General features: G+C 36.2%; 1 protein-coding gene across 7 annotated transcripts in view; it reads left to right on the forward strand.

The window, feature by feature from the left end:
* The window catches only part of LOC107693964 (phosphatidylinositol-binding clathrin assembly protein-like), a 45,335-nt gene extending 27,212 nt beyond the window's left edge, over window positions 1-18,123 (forward strand). Inside the window, exons 12-24 of one of the 7 annotated variants that reach the window (XM_016493549.1) lie at window positions 103-242; window positions 2,734-2,831; window positions 4,341-4,487; window positions 5,944-6,027; window positions 6,285-6,365; window positions 8,312-8,419; window positions 9,443-9,538; window positions 10,233-10,263; window positions 10,356-10,455; window positions 13,678-13,737; window positions 15,370-15,474; window positions 16,228-16,331; window positions 17,978-18,123. In XM_016493549.1, the coding sequence (XP_016349035.1) occupies window positions 103-242; window positions 2,734-2,831; window positions 4,341-4,487; window positions 5,944-6,027; window positions 6,285-6,365; window positions 8,312-8,419; window positions 9,443-9,538; window positions 10,233-10,263; window positions 10,356-10,455; window positions 13,678-13,737; window positions 15,370-15,474; window positions 16,228-16,320 (1,143 nt within the window). In that variant the 3' untranslated portion in view covers window positions 16,321-16,331; window positions 17,978-18,123. Of the gene's footprint in view, window positions 1-102; window positions 243-2,733; window positions 2,832-4,340; window positions 4,488-5,943; window positions 6,028-6,284; window positions 6,366-8,311; window positions 8,420-9,409; window positions 9,539-10,232; window positions 10,264-10,355; window positions 10,456-13,677; window positions 13,738-15,369; window positions 15,475-16,227; window positions 16,332-17,977 lie in introns of all 7 variants that reach the window. The other 6 variants (XM_016493548.1, XM_016493550.1, XM_016493551.1 and 3 more) reach the window with 6 other exon arrangements.
* Window positions 18,124-18,141: the final 18 nt, after the last annotated feature.

The following is an 18,141-nucleotide window of genomic DNA, read 5'->3' on the forward strand; positions in this document are numbered from 1 at the left end:
AAAGAGTGTTTTTTTTTTTTTAGTTAAAGAGCTCATTAAATTGGATCATACCCAAATAGCAATGTAATTAACAAGGTTACGTGATTTTCATTCTTCCGTCAGGAGCAGCGTCTGAAGGAACTGTCCAAGAATCCCTCCACATCCTCCACGACTGCTGCGTCTCCGGTATCAACAGCGACGGGCACCATCAATTCCACCCCAGCCATTGACCTGTTCTCCACACCCAGTAGCTTCAATAACAGGTAATAGTTTTATATATGTATTGTTCAAAAGCTTGGGGTCGGTTTTTGAAAGAAATTCCTATTTTTATTAATCAAAGACACATTAAATCAATCAAAAGTGACAGTAAAGACGTTTATAAAAGATTTCAATTTCAACTAAATGATGCTATTTAAAATTTTCTGCTCATCAAAGAATCCTTGAACCAAAATGTAGCACTACTATTAGCAGCACTATTTTTTTTGAACATTGATAATAATAGGAAATGTTTCTTGAGCACCAAATCAGCATATCTGAATTAGTTCTGAAGGATCATATGACACTGAAGACTGGAGTAATGGCTTCTGAAAATTCAGCTTTGCCATCACAATAATACATTTAATTTTAAAATAGATTCAAATAGAAAACTGTTATCTTGAATTATATTATTTCTCAATATTACTGTTTTAGTGTACTTTTTATATAAAATAATTGATATTTTTTTCTACTTCTGGAATATAATTTAAAAATGCCACATATATTATAGAACAACTTTGTCATTAAAAAAATATTAAAATGTGTAATTACATGTGTAATATCTATATATATCGATAGATAGATAGATAGATAGATAGATAGATATAGATATAATATATATTTTGTTTGTTTGTTTATTTGTTTGTTCAGTACTTTTAGGTCATACAAGACTTATACATGGATATTTATTGAAGGCACAATATGTAAGATTTTCGTAATAAAATATCCAAAAACTATTTGCACAGTGTGATATATTTCATGCAGTTGTGCATTTATGTTATACCAAAAGTTCCCAAGGATTTGGAAATCCAGAGAAATTCCAGTTTTAAATAATGACTCGTCCCTGGTCATTGTCGCCGATCAATGATGTAATATCCACATATCCTCAGTTTCCGCTTGTAGAAACTATGGCAACACAAATGCTGCTGTACAGTTAACGTTAAACTAAATCCATTACGGCTGTCGCGAATAAAATTAAAATGAAATGAAAAGTGTTGACCGCAGCATTAAATTTAGATCTGCTCAATGTTTCGCTATGATTTTTTAATGCATTTTTACAGTGTTGCGCTTTATAACCAATCACACACGAGTGTGTTGAGCTTATGAATGCAATGACCAATCAGAGGCATTCAGATGAGTTTTTTGTTCACTACACGCACTGGCTGACTCATGTGAATTCTCTCATTATAAACAACAAAGTGCAGATGTACGTATGATGTAAGAGATTCATGTATAGATAGCTTTACTGATTATAAGGGGAGTTTTTGAGAGCGCTTAAACTCGCGCTTGACTCAAGTCAGTCATAATGTTCTTTCACAATGTAATGTCACAATGTTCTTTGTTCGCATTCTCTGTGTAATTTATTCGCTGTTTGAATAACTGCAAGGTACAATTAATAAAAAATGTATTTATTACCTCATCCGTGAACGAAAGCTTACATATTGTGCCTTTAAAAGGTGAAGAACCACCATCATGCCTTACTTGCCAAACTAAAATGACTGTGAAGCATATTTTATTAGATTGTACTGTTTTGAATGTACATAGTTAACGGTTTTATTCAGATGCGTGTTTAACTGATTTATTTAAAAATGTATCACCTGAATGTATTTTAGAATTTTTTTCTAGTGTAGATCTGAAATTTCTTTTATAACTTTTTGTTAATTATATACTTTATTCTGAGATCGCCATGAAAATAGCCTTGATGGTGGCATGGCATTAAAAAGTGAATAAATAAATAACTAACAAATCACAATGTCACATTATGGGATATTGTGAATGCCGTTTTATGTTGATTTTAAATGACAGCAAAGTTCAAATGCTTTTCAGCCAGTTAGATTGTGTGGGCAAAACTAATTGCTCTATATTTGATGACTGATCCCACAGTCTCTCTATTCTGATGATACACGGCTGGTAGTGATTATTTTCCCAGTTGGTGCATGAGTGCACATGTGCAGTCGTTTGGCATCAATCTTCAGCTTTTAGTGTTTTATTAGGGCTCTATGCAGGACTACACAATGACGGCACGTTAAACTCAGCGATTACGTTATAGGCGTATGTGATTTTAATGATGATGTCACCCAAGGAGTAACTTGGGACATGCGTTATTAATGATGCTAAGACGAGCATCATTATTACTATTTTACTTGCGGTTAGGGGTTTGTTCAAATCAGATTAATGTCCTATCCTGAGACTGTGCAGCTTTGTGTATTTAAAAAAAAAAAAAAAAGTCAGTTCAAAACCAAGCTCTGGTTCTCTTGTTTACACTAAAAGTGTGTGAATTCCTGCCTGGACAGGATTTGGCTGTGAAGAAGGTATTGATTGCATGTGAATTTCCCCCAACTCCCTAAGTCTCTACTTTAAGCACTTCAAATCAACGTGCCAAGTTTGTCTTTGCCATATAACTGTGGAATGCTTGGCCCTTAGACTGCCGTTTTATGGAAGACATTAATGCAGTTCCTGTGTGTGTCTGTGTTTGTCTTGATGCGTGTCTGGCTCCAGCACTCCGAAGGTGCCGAACGATCTTTTGGACCTGCAGCCCGCGTTCCAGACCTCCCTGCCTCTCTCCACTGGCCTGCCTTTAGCCAACACATGGGGAGGTGAGCGGTCCACACCACAGGAACTCACAGATCTGCATTAATATGCATCTGATTGAAATCGAGCTTACATCAGTACTATCTTCTCCTCTGTAATCAAAAGTGAAGCAATGAAAGTTCCCTCTTGAGTTTTATCCATGATGCTATCCATGGTCTTATTGCATGCATTTTATTTGTCTAATCTGTAAAGTCTGATAAATGAGAGTCTGATTTTTATCTGAAAGTGCTGATAGGGTGTGTAACATGATATTTAACGTGGCAGAACTGATATCATATTGGTTTCCGATATTAGTCAGGCAGAACCATAAAAAGCCTGCAGCTTTCTGTGTTTATTGAATTATACTGCGTAAAATACACTCAGCAACCTTCACAGATGTATTACCTTGAAGCTCTTTGGAGTTTTAAGTATGCTTATACACTGTCCAACACCTCTGCTGTCCTACCACTTTTAAAGGAATAACTTACCTAAACATGATAATTCTGTAGTCATTTATTCATCCTTATGTCATTCCAAGCTCGCATGAGTTTCATTCTTCTCTGGAACACAAAATTTGCCACACTTCATATAATTGAAGGAAATGAAAACTGGGGCTGTCATAATGCAAACCGATCCAAAAAAGCCTCGTAAAAGTGATCATTTCGACTTGTGGAATATATTCCAAGTCTTGGAACGACACGTGTGAGTAAATGATGACAGAATTGATTTTAGGGTGAACTACTCCTTTAAAATTAATTTAGCATGTTCATAGTGAAAATGAAGAGGAGAGGTATACTGAGATGTTTTTAAACTTCATATTGGATTTTGGTAAAATTTATTTTAAGAAAACATGACGTCAAATTAAATCTCTTTTTTTTCTTTCTCTTTTTTTAATTAAAATAAATATTTCAGTAGATAAAATCTGAATTGCATCTTTAATAATATTTTATAATATTGCATGTGTACCTTTTTTTGTCTTCAAATCAGGTTAAAGGTTACAGAAACTTTTGCACAGCTAGTAATTTTTTTCAAAGTTGTACAATAAAAATAATTATTAATAGCAATGATGGAAAACATTCTTATCTTATTTTGTACAACTTTAAAACTTATTAATAATAGTAATATTTAATATTGTGTATATCAATATTTATTTAATATTTATAAAATAAATATTAAATTAAATATTTATATATTTTAGATTTATTTGAGAACTTTAAAGCTTTATATCAGAATGAAGTTCTACTGAAATGTAGGCATAGCCAGTCAAATACATTTTTATGAGTTCTAATATTTGTCATGATTCAAATAAGCATTCGTATCCATTTAGCTTAGATGCATGATTTGTTACATATGCATTACATTCCATGTCGGACGTCTCATTCAGTCTAGTGCAATGGTAATATTTACATCTGAAAGCGTCCAGACCAAACAGACTCCACCTCATTTGTCTGTTAGTCTGTGTTTGCATGCTTTCTCTGTCTCTCTCTAACCTTTTCCTGTTATTTTCTGTTTCTGTCTTGTCTTTGGACGTGTAGATCCTTTCACGTCTACAGAGGCTGTTGACGACTCCATTCCAAACTTAAATCCTTTCCTTACAAAACCAGATCCTGTCCATCTGCCTGTTGTGTCTTCAGATGCTGTTAGTTTTTCCTCTAGGACACCCAGTCATGAAATGTTCGGTGGTAAACTGCTGTTCTTTTCTCTCATGTAGTGTGCTGTTTGCTTTCTTTCGCCTGCTGCGTGCCGGTCTGTTTTCCCTCCACTCTCATTTTTGTCCTGAATGCTCCACCGCATCGTGTACAAAGACCCGCTGGGCAGAACAGGCGAGACCTGAGTAACCCTTAAAGTATCTGATACGTGTGTCTCAAGTTCATACCAGCTGTGTACTCAAAACCTAATAAGCTGCCTACCTAGACAGTATTTTTGACAATGTCTAACTCAAAAGCTTAAATGCACTGGTGATGCCCAAAAAAACTCAAAATAGAATACTAGCCTACTGCATAATGCACAGTTATAGCCTGAATAACACCCATGTTAAAAAATAAATAAATTAAATGATTAATACTTATATATCAATTAATTAAATAGCATTTGAGTTTGTTATACAGCATAAAATATTTTATACAGAATTATTAGTAATTCTTAGTAGCATTACAATGTTACCGTACTTCAAAATTTAAGGCATTAATATGTACTTTATAAGTACTAATAAACAGCCAATATGCTAGTAATATGCATGCTAATAACAACTAGTTAATAGTTAGAATTGGTCCCTAAACTAAAGAGATTTTATTACATGCTTTAAGACAAATTGCATGCATTTTTGAATCTGAACTACTGCTTGATTATTGGGAAAAAAAATTAAACGGTATCTGTAATTTAAATAACTAAACAAATAAACAAACTTTAAACAAATCTGATCGTGAGTCTAGAAAAAAATAAAATTGTGGCAGTTTCATCAAAAATTGTTACTTCCTATTCTTTTGTCACATTGGAAACACAAGGTCAGGTTGAGCACACTGCATTGTGGGGTACAGTGATCCTCGAAATTGTCATACTGTGCAATATAAATGTAAAAAGTATGGTAGTATGCTATTCTGAACACAGCCTAGGTTTTGAAACACTGTGTGTGTTTGTGTTAATGCAATAAAGGAAGTCTAGCTTCTGTGAGTTTGATCTACACTAGGGACTGTATTTATTATGTTCTCAGAGCGAACAATAACATATTTGAGAGAGTGACAGACAGATGGTTTGTTGCTACTGTAAAGAGTGTTTGTACAGCTGTATTATGGTGAGTTGGCTTTTATGATGGAGTAATGCTGGTCTAATATCAATACATGAGTGTGATCAAGAGTGAGAATGGCTGTTATCAAGTACAAATTAACTGCTTAAAAATACATGTACCCTATTTGAGTTTGGTGGTCCTTTTTACCCACACTAAACCTCAGTTAATTGCTTCTTGGTGGTTTTCTGAAGGTCTGTACGATGGTCTCTGGACCACCTTACTCAAAATTTGCTTGGTTGTGCTTTGCTGCTTTTCTTGGATTTTGCTTTTACCCTTTTTTTAGTTTTCCCATCCTTAGAGTGTTAAGTTTTAAAGTTTTTCCCAAATGTCAATTTTATTTCTTGGTTCTCCAGATAATTACAATCCCTTTATTGATTCGAGCGGTTCTGTTGCATCACCCGTCGAGCCCTCTGCTCGGATGGGCTGCTTCCTCTCAGGTACAGACGTCCCAGTGCGATGTATGTTTTCTGACCTCAGGAAACATAATGGCGTTACCCCATGATTTCACGTGCTTTTCACCCCAAATTACTCTTAGTACCTTTATTCGTTTTAATTCCACCCTCTTGACTTACTTGAACATAGAGTATGCAGTCTTTATATCTTTTCCCCCCTGCTATTATTTGTATTAATTTTGTCTCTCTTCACTAATTTTCTTGTTTCTGGTTTCCTTTGCTTTTGTTTCTTGGCCTGTCAGACTCGTTCTGCTCTCCGGCTGCCTACCCTAACACTCCTCTCTTCCACTCTGAGCCCTCCGCTGTAGCTGGACTATTCGGAGGTAGGTGCCGTCCCTCCACCTTGTCTCTCTTTCTTTGTGTGTCCTTCTGCTGTCTTCCCCTTTCTTTCCTTTCGCAGGTGCGCTTTTGTTGGGCTGGTAGGAACAGGTTTATCAATTAAGTCAATTCAGACATTTGGCTCACAGTTTAAAGGGGTCATATGATGTTGCTAAAAAAAACATTATTTTGTGTATTTGGTGTAATGAAATGTTTATGCGGTTTAAGGTTAAAAAAACATTATTTTCCACATACTGTACATTATTGTTTCTCCTCTATGCCCCGCCTTTCTGAAACGCGTCGATTTTTACAAAGCTCATCGTTCTGAAAAGCGAGGTGTGCTCTGATTGGCCAGCTATCCAGTGCGTTATGATTGGCCGAATACCTCAAGCGTGTGACGGAAATGTTACGCCCCTTGCCATATTGTGATGCCTTGTCCCGGCCGGAGCGACGAGACAAAAACATTAAAACATGTGACGACCCCGGGCTGAACTCCGCTTCGTCCACGGTGAAAGGCGATCCACAGTGCGAAGTTGATGTATTTCATTAGCGACCAGCACGGATCAGCTCCAGGCATGACGAAGCGGATATCGTCCTCTTTTGGAAGGCCAAACAAAGTAGTTTCGCTTTCACAATGAAACACACAGTGCCTTCACGACATGGCGGCGGCGGTAACAACAATACTACAGCGAGAATAAAAGTTACGCCGCCTTTCTTTGCGTGAACATTTGGGCGGCGTTATGCAAATCTTCCCACATCGTGACGTAGACATGTGGGGGCGTGTTAGAACGAGCCGTTTTAGGTAGGCGTGGTTGACTCTTAACTTTTATAAAGAATATCTCTTTGGATTTGAGACTTTAGTCTTTGCAACTTTACAGATCTAATTTATGCACCAAGAGCTTGTAACACTCCAAAGAGAAAGGAAAAATTGAAATCGCATCATATGACCCCTTTAAGTTTGAAACCTGCGTTTTCAGCTTTCATTGTTAATTTTCTTTTAAAATAGTGTTGTCAATTTAATAATTTACTTTAGCACAATTAATTATGAAAGGCTAATGTAAATTTCAAATATATTAAAAAAAAATGTATTCAATTTTTTTTTGTATTTATATTTTCAGTCTTCATTCGAATTTTACTGTTTTAGGAATTTGATGTGCTTTTGTCCTTTTTAAAAAAAAAATATTTTTATTTAACTAATTTATTTTTATTTCAGTTTTAATGAGTTTTAGAACTTTATTTCAACTAAATTTTAGTTAGTTGCCAGGGTTTATTTCTAAGTTTAAGTTTGTCATATTTTTGTCATAGTTTTGCCATATTTATATTTTATTTCAGCTTTATTTCAATTAACAAAAATAATTTGAAATAGTTTTAGTTAGCAATAACAATACTCCTTCAAGGATATATTAATATGCCAAATTTAATTTAATCAGTCAGCATATGTATACTAGATTTACATATGCAACTTCTTTGATTATGTTTATAACTTGTATAATAAACATGAAAATAAGAATAATATAAATCCCTTTTTTTTATTTGTAGTTACTTTACCTCAAATGGCTCATACTAGGATACTAGATGAAACTTTACTGGTATATTGAAGAAGTGGAATGAAATGAAAAACTTTTATCTGACAGGATAAGTCGGCATGATACAGCAGATGTGGTTGTTGGTTGAACTTACATGGCTGCTTTTGTAACTACAAACCCATGTGGGAAGTATGAGTCAGTTGCCGTGGGCTAACCCAGTCAAACAGCTGACATTTTTGGAAGTCTGTCGACTACAGCAGAATTGATCCATTTAAATTAATGGCGGCGATTATGCATCACACGTGAACTGGAAAACATTAACCACTGTTTTGAAATTGCTGTTCTCTGGCATTCCTCAAACATGTGTAGGTGAACCAGTCTGTGGTGGTTTTTTTTTAGGTCTGACCTTATTTTCTTTAACACAGGGTTCTCTGCACCTCCCGCCGCCCAGCCTCCCAGTTCAACAGGCCTTAATGTCGACTTTGACTCCGTATTCGGCAATAAGTCGGCCGCCAACAGCACAGACTCTGCTGGTAAGACAGAAGTGAACCCAGTTGCTGTAACTCACTCACTGCTTTTCTCCACACACGATGCTTCACATCCATCTCACTGCTGAAGGTCAATGTGTTTTGGGGAGTTGTTCATCGGACCATGCTTAAGCTGACAGAGTGAAACTAGCATGTGAAAATGGATATACGACCACTTTTCGTTCTTGTAGAAGTTTGCTGTGGTATTTTTATAAGAAAAGAGATCATAATGATCTCTTTTGTGTTCTCAATACTGCATGTTTAGAACTTGCTTTTTGAACACACAAATCACACCTCAGGTTTCTCATTAAACCTTGAAGCATTAATTTGCTTGAGTCTTGGTTTCATTGGATCTAATTTAAACCCATGATTGGTTTGAAATCAGTGTGTCTTATGTTGGAGATGTGACATAAGGGTTAGCGCTCTAAAACATTGAGCCATGGACGACCCAGGTTTGGATCCAGCTTTCGACACAATTAAAGAAATTAATGCTAAATTGAAAATTCACTGTCCCACTACGTATTCTTGCTCTCATTATGCATGTTATTCCAATGGAAAAAAATCCGCCTCTAAAACGTCATTAAACTTTTTTGTTGTTGTTGTTGTTAAAATATATCTGTTTTTCCATGTAAATATAGTAGTACAAAACAGAAGTTGACTTGAATTTGTAAGCATTTTTAAATGTGAGCCCGTTTCATGTAAGATAAGACCACCATAAGTTGCGCAGTCGTGTTTTGAGATGTTCCTCATTCTGTCCTCTTTCTCTCCTCTCACTGTGTGGTTTGATCTATTTGGGCCACTGGCTTTGCATGGCACTGCATGTCTGGGTGAGTTGACTTCACAAGATTTTACCCACAATCTTTCACTTTCGGTCCTGCAACGTTTGCTTCGAGGGCGGCTGCCTCTCGCTCCACCCAACCTAATTACGCTTTTTCTGTTTGTGTGTGTTGTCCGCGTCTTTTATCCCTCTCCCATTCCCTCTCCTGTTTGTTTAAGATGATATTTTAGGTGGCATCCTGAAACCCACAGTGGCCTCTTCCAACCAGGGCCTGACGCCCAGTGCCCAACAGCCAGGCAAACTGGTTTCCGATGACTTGGATTCCTCCCTTGCCAACCTTGTGGGAAGTAAGTGTCCTGCTCTTGTTATATCATACAAACAACCTTCTGTATTAGGGCTACACGATTAATTGAAAAGTTGTGAAATGGCTTAGTGTGATTATTGAATCACAAAAGCTGTGATTTAATTAAATGAATATATTCACAAACACACAAACTCATCTCTTCATGTGCTATGAATATAGGTTGCTTATGAAATGCATTTGAGAATTCAGCATTTGTTAACCATTTTAACAAATTTGTAATGAGAAGTGATTATAAACTGGCTGCTTTAGTAATATATCTTTAATAATTGTATTTAGTAATATTAATAACAACAATAATCCTAATACTATTACTACTGCTACTACAAATAATAATAATTTATATTGTTGCTCGTATTAAATACTAATATATTAAAGAAATATTACTATTTTAATATTTCACTGTAACACAAAAATGTATATATTACATTGAATATATTGATATTGATATATTCACAAAATGTTTGGCCAGATTGTGCAGCCCTGCAAACAAGCATAACAAACCTTGAGCTTTTTTTTTTTTTTTCTTTCCCCTAATTGTGCAGCCCTACTCTGTATTCTGGTACTAATAATCAGGAACAGGAAATGTAGTTTTATTTATTGATTTAGGATCCTATAAAAGTGAATTTAGCATTTCACAATGGCTGGCATAGTCCTCACTGGTTTTCTCTTTCTTCCAGATCTCGGTATTGGAAATGGAACAACAAAGAAGTATGAACATTCGCCGCTCATCTCAATCCAAATTCATAGTTCTCTACAAACTCAGTGACTTGATCATGGTTGTTTCTTCTGTTCCTCCTCAGTGACATTCATTGGAGTCAACCCGGTGAAAAGAAGCTGACTGGAGGAACCAACTGGCAACCAAAGATGGCTCCGACCACAACATGGAACCCTGCCTCCATGGTGAGGACAACAATATGTGCTTTCTCTGACTCAAATGAAACGAGACTTGTACTAGAAACAACTGTCATAAACCAATAGACAGACAATAGCTGGAGTTCCTCCACTGATTCTGAAACATGGGCTCTGTTCCAAACCCTAATGAGCTGCCTCACTGTCTGCTGTCTAGATGGGCAGCTACCTTCTAAGACTGCATCATAAGTGACTGAATTGAAAGGCTGTACATTAGCAAAAACTCCATTTCATGAGTCCAATGTAGCATCCCAATGCTTGGATGATGTATACAGACACAAATGGCTCGCAAAATGCTAACATTTGTTTTGAATATGTCCAGTTATCAATAGAGAGGATAGTTTACCATGGTTTACACTCCTGTCTCTGCAAACATTTGTTTAACCTGCTTTATTATCATGTGATGTTGGAACTATGAGTCAATGATGCGTTCCATTTACATCGTTATCTGTGTTTATCATTAACCGTGAACATCTCTGTTGGTGCTGGTATGCTCTTGTGACATCGAGACATCGTTTGACAATTTCTGAGTTGGAAGTACAACTTCAAGTGGCGTTCTGTTGCACTTTTCCAAATTGGAAGTTGATTCCATTATACTTTGGAGTTAGCATGTGGCTAAGCTAACAACTTAATACTTTACACAAATATTGGATGAAATAGTACATTTAATTAGAACTTTTCTAGTGATGCATTTCAGGACTAAATAATTATCAACATCTTTATATATATATATATATATATATATATTTTTTTTTATTTAATTAGTTTTCTAATAAAATATAATTATATAATTTATTATATTTAAGTTCAAATTAAATGTTATTTATTTATTCATTTATTATTATTATTAGTGTATAATGGGATTGTCTTATGCTATATAGTATATATTCGATGTTTTAGCAATACTTTTCAGGACTGAATAATTATTTATTACTATAATTATTTTCCTCAATTCTGTATTTAATATTTATTTACTTATGAAATATTTTTATATAATTATTTTTGTTATAATTGAATTTGATTTATTTACTATTTATTTCACTGAGGTTGAATATATGCGATCCTGCTTTTATTTGGACCAAAATGAGGTATTTTATTAAGCAACTTGATTTGCTGCCTACTGTCCTTAAAACGTTGCCTAGGTAGGCAGCACACTAGCATTTGGAACAGAGCTGTAATCCACTCTCAAAAACAGCTGGAATGTATTCTGTCTGGTCTTTGTTTACAATGTGTTTGTGTGAGCTCACAATGCGAGATGTTATTGTGTTGTATGCCCTCTAATTGTGTTTGTTGCGTTGTGTAACCATTCTCGTCCGACGGGATAAACAGAATGGCATGCTTTTCCCACAATACGTAAGTCAAAACGCTGAGTTGAACCATTCTCTGAAACGCATGAGAGTATTAACCCCACCGCCTTTGCTTTGGTCACAGTTTATGACCTGTGTGTGTTTGAGTGACCAAAATTGCACTGAAACCCATGAGCTGATCTAACCAGATGTTATCTCGGCATGGCTGACAGCTCTGTTCCTCCTCTACCCTTTCCTCTCATCGGTTTCATTTGTTTATTGCCATCAGCAAACAACCGTAGTCAATGGGCTAGTGTTTCCAGCGGAGGGTTTACCGGACAATGTGCAAAGTCCAATAAAGTAGATAATCAACCAGTTCGAGTCATGCCTTGGTAAACATTCTGATGGAAACACTTCCACCGGAGAGTTCTTTCTTTCGTAAACAGGATATGCTGAGCTGGATTGATCAGTACATCAGCATGATTTAGTCATATTTACTCCTACTGAGTTGTTTGTGCTTGTCAAACATTTCTGTAGGTGCTGTTTCTCCGAAGATTACCGTACGACTGAGCTGTTTGCTTACCCTAGCTAGAAGTTTACGAAGTACCTTTTTTATCTTAATGAGATTCCTCAAAGTCTGCAAACACATTTATCTTTCATCATCTTGAGATTCATTGCAGCCTGTTCTAATTTAGTGGGATGCACACAGAAAAACACACAAGGTTGTGTTTTATATTAGGCTGTAAATTGAATTCTATTTTTATAAAATGGATAATTATGGCTCCAAATAGGACAAACTGTTCAGAGCATTTATTACATTTTATGTCAAAATGTTTTTTTATTGTTCAAAGGTTTGAGGATTGTAAGATTTAAAAAAAATGTTTTTGAAATAAGCCACGTATGCTCACCAAGGCTGTATAATTTTGGTCATAATATAGTAAAACCAGTAATATTGTGAAGTATTTTTACAATTTAAAATGTAATTTTCTCAGAGATTTGAATTTTGAAGAATGTAATTACTCCAGTCTTCAGTGTCACACGATCCTTCAGAAATCATTCTAATATGCTGATTTGCTGCTTAAGAAACTTTTCTTATTGTTATTAATATTGAAAACAATTATGCTGCTAATTAATTTTTTTTTTTCAAGATTTCTTGATGAATTGTCAAAAGAACAGCATTTATTTAAACAATTAAAAATCATATTACTTCTATCAATCACAGTTATAGCCTCTATACCCGCACAACAAGGAGTGTTGTGACATCAAACTCGTCATAGTTAATGGGTAAATGCCCTCAGATCATGTTCTATAAAAATGTTTATTTTACAATTTATTGGTCGTTTGGTCACAGTCACTCTGCTGAATTTAGGAGGCCATTCAGAGTCCGTCACACATTTCAATGGTGCACAAGTGGAAATAAAAGTGTGTCTGTGGCTACCGAAGGCCTTACTGAGAATCTCACAGCTCCTTCAAAAAGAGCTTCTCTCTTCCACCAGAGCCCTGCACCTGCAACTAATCACTCTGCCTTCAAAGAGGACACACACACACACAGTTTCTCGCTCTCTTCCTCTTTATCTCCTTGCCTATATTCCTGTTTTGATGCTCTGGTTGGAGTGTGTAAAGACATCTCTAATGTTTCCCAGATGTGAGCGGCTCTCCGTGAAGAGAAAAAACTAAAAGACATCTTTTATCATCAAGTATCTTTTGCAAATTAATTTTAAAAAAGCGTTCTGCTAGTCCACAAAGTTGCCTTTGTTCACTGTGTGTAAACTGAGATGGCATGTCTGGGGTAGTTGTGATCTCATGGCTGCTCGAGTGGAAATTTCTCTCTTAAGGTGTTCAGAAGAATCGTCCTTTCATGCTAAAAAAAAGCTGATGATGTTTTACCTGTGGTATTTCTGTACTAACGCTGAACGTGTCCTCCTAGGCTCCTTCTGTCATGGCCTTCCCTGCCACGACGCCCACAGGAATGATGGGATACGCAATAGTAAGTGCAAACTGGGGATTTGTGCATTACTCACTCCATCATTGTCAGAAGTATTAGCTTTTCAACTCCTATATATTCAGAGACTGCAGTCATGCTGTCAGTCCCCACTGGAGCAGTGTGGGTGTGCGGAACATGGTGAAAGGCTCTCTAGACTCCGAAGCACCTCTTCATTGAGCTTAGGGCAACATTAGAGACTTTTTTTTTTCCTCTGTGTTTTTTATTCATCACACTAACAGGGATGACTACATTGATTTCTCCTCCATGAGCCCTTAGCTTTAAGAAAAGATGGGCATCAGGTAGTGCATGTTGCATGTTCTTGAGTGTAAGACTGGATAGTCTAGTGTGTTTATTTATTAAGCATGAGAGAGGACATAAGATTGTGATGTAGCACCTTATTTTATTCATAATAATTATATTTTAAGTTTTATTTAAATTATTAATATTATTACTTTTATTTATTTATTAAACATGAAAGAGGACCTATGTTGTAAGTCTTAATGTAGTACCTTATAATTTAATTCATAATCATGTTTATTTTTAATCAAATAAATTGTATTTATTGTCATATTGTATTTTAAATTATATATATATATATATTATATATATATAGTGTGTATGTTTATTTATTTATTAAACATGAAACAGGACATATTTAAAAATCCTGATTTAGCACCTTATAATATCACCATTAATTATATATTAGTAGTAATTTTATTTTTAATCAAACAAACAAACTGTATTTTAATTATTATATTAATTAGTGTTATTATTATTGGAAATAAAAAAAATGTAATTACAGATGTAATTACATGCAGGTATTTTTAAAATATAAGTACAATGTAAAAATAAGTATGTACACAATAAGTGCATTGTACCAAATGATTAATTTAAATGTAAGTGCATAGTTGTTAAGGCGAGTTAATATAAAGTTGGACTTAAATTATAATTAGAAACTTTAATATTGTAATAATTGAAATTATAATTAAAAAAAATTTATGTATTTTTGGCACATAAGCATTCTATCTATAATCAATGTTGAGTCTTTCCTTAAGTCCTTTAGCCATCTTTTATAGATTTACTGTTTACTCAATAAAACCCAGTAATAGAGGATGAGTAAGCCATACAGGTAAAGTCAGCGCAGGCTGTGGTTAATGGCTTAAAGTGAGGATGGTGCTCTGTAAATTACGCTTTTCAATAACAGCATCCGCATTTACATAACTGCTATTATGACTCATCCATTTTGGATCCTCCAGTCCAATCCTTGCATGTACCTCAGCTTTTTTTTTCTTTTAAGAGTTAGAACTTTTCGAAAAATATGAGTTGCTCCAAAAACAAAAGAGGAAGTTTCTGTGTGTAACTTTTCCTGTCTACTGCGAGTCATGTAGCTCAGGTGAAGTTAAACAGTAACTCCAGTCAGATCAGATGAGAACAGTGGGTTCAGACGGGCTCACATTCCTCTTTGCTGAGTTTCAGTACTGTCAAACAAAATATGATGTCAACAGAGGAACTTCATAAGCCATTGGAATTTAAAGTTCCAGATAGAAACGCTATGTCCCAAACAGCCGTGACAAGCATTATGCATTGCTCACTTGGTTTCTTTATTCCTTTAACTTTGGTTTTATTCCTTTCTAGACCCCTCAAATGGGCTCCATGACCATGATGACCCAGCCCACCATGATGTACACTCAGCCTGTGATGCGGCCGGCCAATCCCTTCGGCCCAGTCTCAGGGGCACAGGTATGATCTCACACACAATGAGGTTACAAATCAATTGACCCTCAAACAATCCAATTTAGAAGTCTTAAGGTCTGGTCACATGTTTAGCAAATGTTCGCAGATGAAATCTAGTCATTTTTAATAATTTTGCATTGACCAACAGAGTCTCTGTGTGAGTTCTGAGTCTTTTTAGTTGGCGAAATTTTGCTAATGTGACCACATCTTAATCCAATCAAATTAGTCCTTTTCAGAGCACAGTAGCATCCATAGGTCTCCGCTTTTTGATAAATGTTTTTGCATTGATCCCGCCCCATGATTCTTCTTGTAATAGAGCCATCCGCTCAACCCTGACTGATCACACTCTATTCTAGAAGCGGCTCCATTCAAGAAGTGGCTCCATTCAGAATGCGCTCTAGTTTGTTCACCTTCATGTGCCATCGCAGCGCAATTCTGAATATGAAAGCTAGCATTGTGGCCGTCACACATCTCTGGGGATGGATATGTATTCCACACCGCACCAAATTCTCAGCTCGAAATACATATCGTGCCCCCCGCCACCCGCTTCATTTCTGCAGTAGTGTTAGCGCAGGAAATTGGTACCATCCCCGCAGCCTTGCAGAACGAGAAGGACTTTAGTGGCTCTCTTTTTCTTGAACCTCTCTGTTATTCTCTAGCCTGTCTGGCTCTGAATTGTCCTCTCGTGTGTGTGTGTGTCTTGAGTGTTTCCTAGCTGTCCTCGGACCCCTTCAATCTCTCTCGTTCTTTCTGAACTAGCTCTCTACAGCCTCTAGTCCTTCCAGTTCGAGTCCTCTCAGAGCTCCGGGACAGGACCCTTTTGCACAGCTGTCTCTGAAGGATTTCCTTTAGAGCGTCTTTAGGTACAGCATGTCTGCTGTGTGTGTGTGTGTGTGTGTGTGTGTGTGTGTGTGTGTGTGTGTGTGTGTGATTGATCGACAGGAGCTTCTTGCTTTATAACAGTGTTTGTGTTTCTATTGCAAAAACTCTTACCCCAGTTTTTCTCCATGTGCTGCAATACTAATGTTTTCTATATACAGCAGTATAATGTGATTTGTAACAATTCAGCTTCAGTAGAGCCAATCTCTTGAAGTTCATTACCCAATCATGCATGCTTTTGTTCTGTTTCCCTTATTATTTAAAGGGGTCATATCATGTGGAATCAAATCTTTTGAATTTACGATGTATTGGAAGTAGCAACAGATCTTTCTTCTGAATTATGACTTGCATCCGAGTGTTGTCGTGGATTATTGAAAAAAAATGTAGGGTTGGACTCTGGTTGATTGGATGGCAGCAGAACTGAATGTGAGCTTGTAATAGTCAGTTGTAGATATGGTAAATATTCATTTCATGCCATATTTTAAACTTCCTCCCAGTCCAAAAACTGTATTTATCGAAGCTAAGCAGCTAAAATGATTCGTTTCGAACTTCTACAACTTGGACCATCCAGTCACAGTGAAATATTAAGGAGAAAGCTGAGTATATGCTGTTATTCCACCAGAATACATCATAATGATAGAGGTTTTTAAAGTTTTAACTGTGTCTAGTTGTGAAGCACTGCCACTCCCTGAATTCTTCTGCAGAATTCGTTTTAAACCACAACAACAAGGACCCTGATCATTTTATTCGTCAAATCATTAAATGTGACATGTGCCACATGTCAGCATGGATTGTTTCATGAATCTGTCAGAATATGATGCAAAGAGGCTGATATCTGCTTCTCAATAATCAAAAAAGCTTTTGTAACAGTTATTACTATGCTAAGTTAGTAGGCTAAGCTTTTAGCTTGCTAACCAAAGGATATTACACAAAAAAGTAAAATGTCTCGGCCAGTATGATCGCTTTGGGGTCTTGCACGACACTGAGGACTCATTTCACACTTGAAGGGTAAATGTAAGTTTTGACATATGCGTTAAAAAGTTTCATCCTTGTCTAGTGTCTGCGCTAATACTCCCTCTAAATTATGAGAGCTAAAAATGTCTTTACACGTTTTTAAACTAGAGTATCTCTTAACTTCATAACGCAAGCGTCTAGTGTTGTTGTGGCCTCCAGTAGTTTGTTGCTCTTTTGTCTTCTCGGTTTCTTTTCCAACTGTGACTCAATGACCTATCTGTGAGCATCTGTGGTTTTAAAAAGTCTGTATAGTACACGTATTATTTCTAAGCATTAGTTTTCGTACAAATAAAACTTTGGGGAAAAAGTGACATGACCCCTTTAAGTTTGTTTTAATCCTTTTCGTAGTAGGTTATCCTGAGTTGCAGCTTCATAAACTCATCTCATCATTTATTGGCTGCTTTACTGGAAACATTTGCATATTCAGTTCATTTAGTGACATTACGTACAATTACGATGGTCAGTCAATCATCCAAAAAGACATTCAAACTTGCTGTCCTGGACTTGGTATAAAATGTCATAATGTGTACGTTCATCACAATGTGTCAAATATACAAAAATGTTCTAAAATGAAGCATGACTGTGTATCAGTAAATGTGCATTTCTCTGATTCCAGATGCAGTTCATGTAGGTGAAGGAGGGTCGACGCTTCCCAAGAATGAATTACACGGCAAATCTCAAACCTTTAATCTCTCTCCAGCTGGCTATTCGACTCTTCACGGAGAGTTCTGCCCCAGTACAAACCTGTGCAGGAATCAGCGGGAGGGGTGGGAGGGGCTT

This window comes from Sinocyclocheilus anshuiensis, unplaced genomic scaffold (genome assembly GCF_001515605.1).
Source record: "Sinocyclocheilus anshuiensis isolate Anshui unplaced genomic scaffold, SAMN03320099.WGS_v1.1 scaffold694, whole genome shotgun sequence".
Lineage (NCBI taxonomy): Eukaryota > Metazoa > Chordata > Actinopteri > Cypriniformes > Cyprinidae > Sinocyclocheilus > Sinocyclocheilus anshuiensis.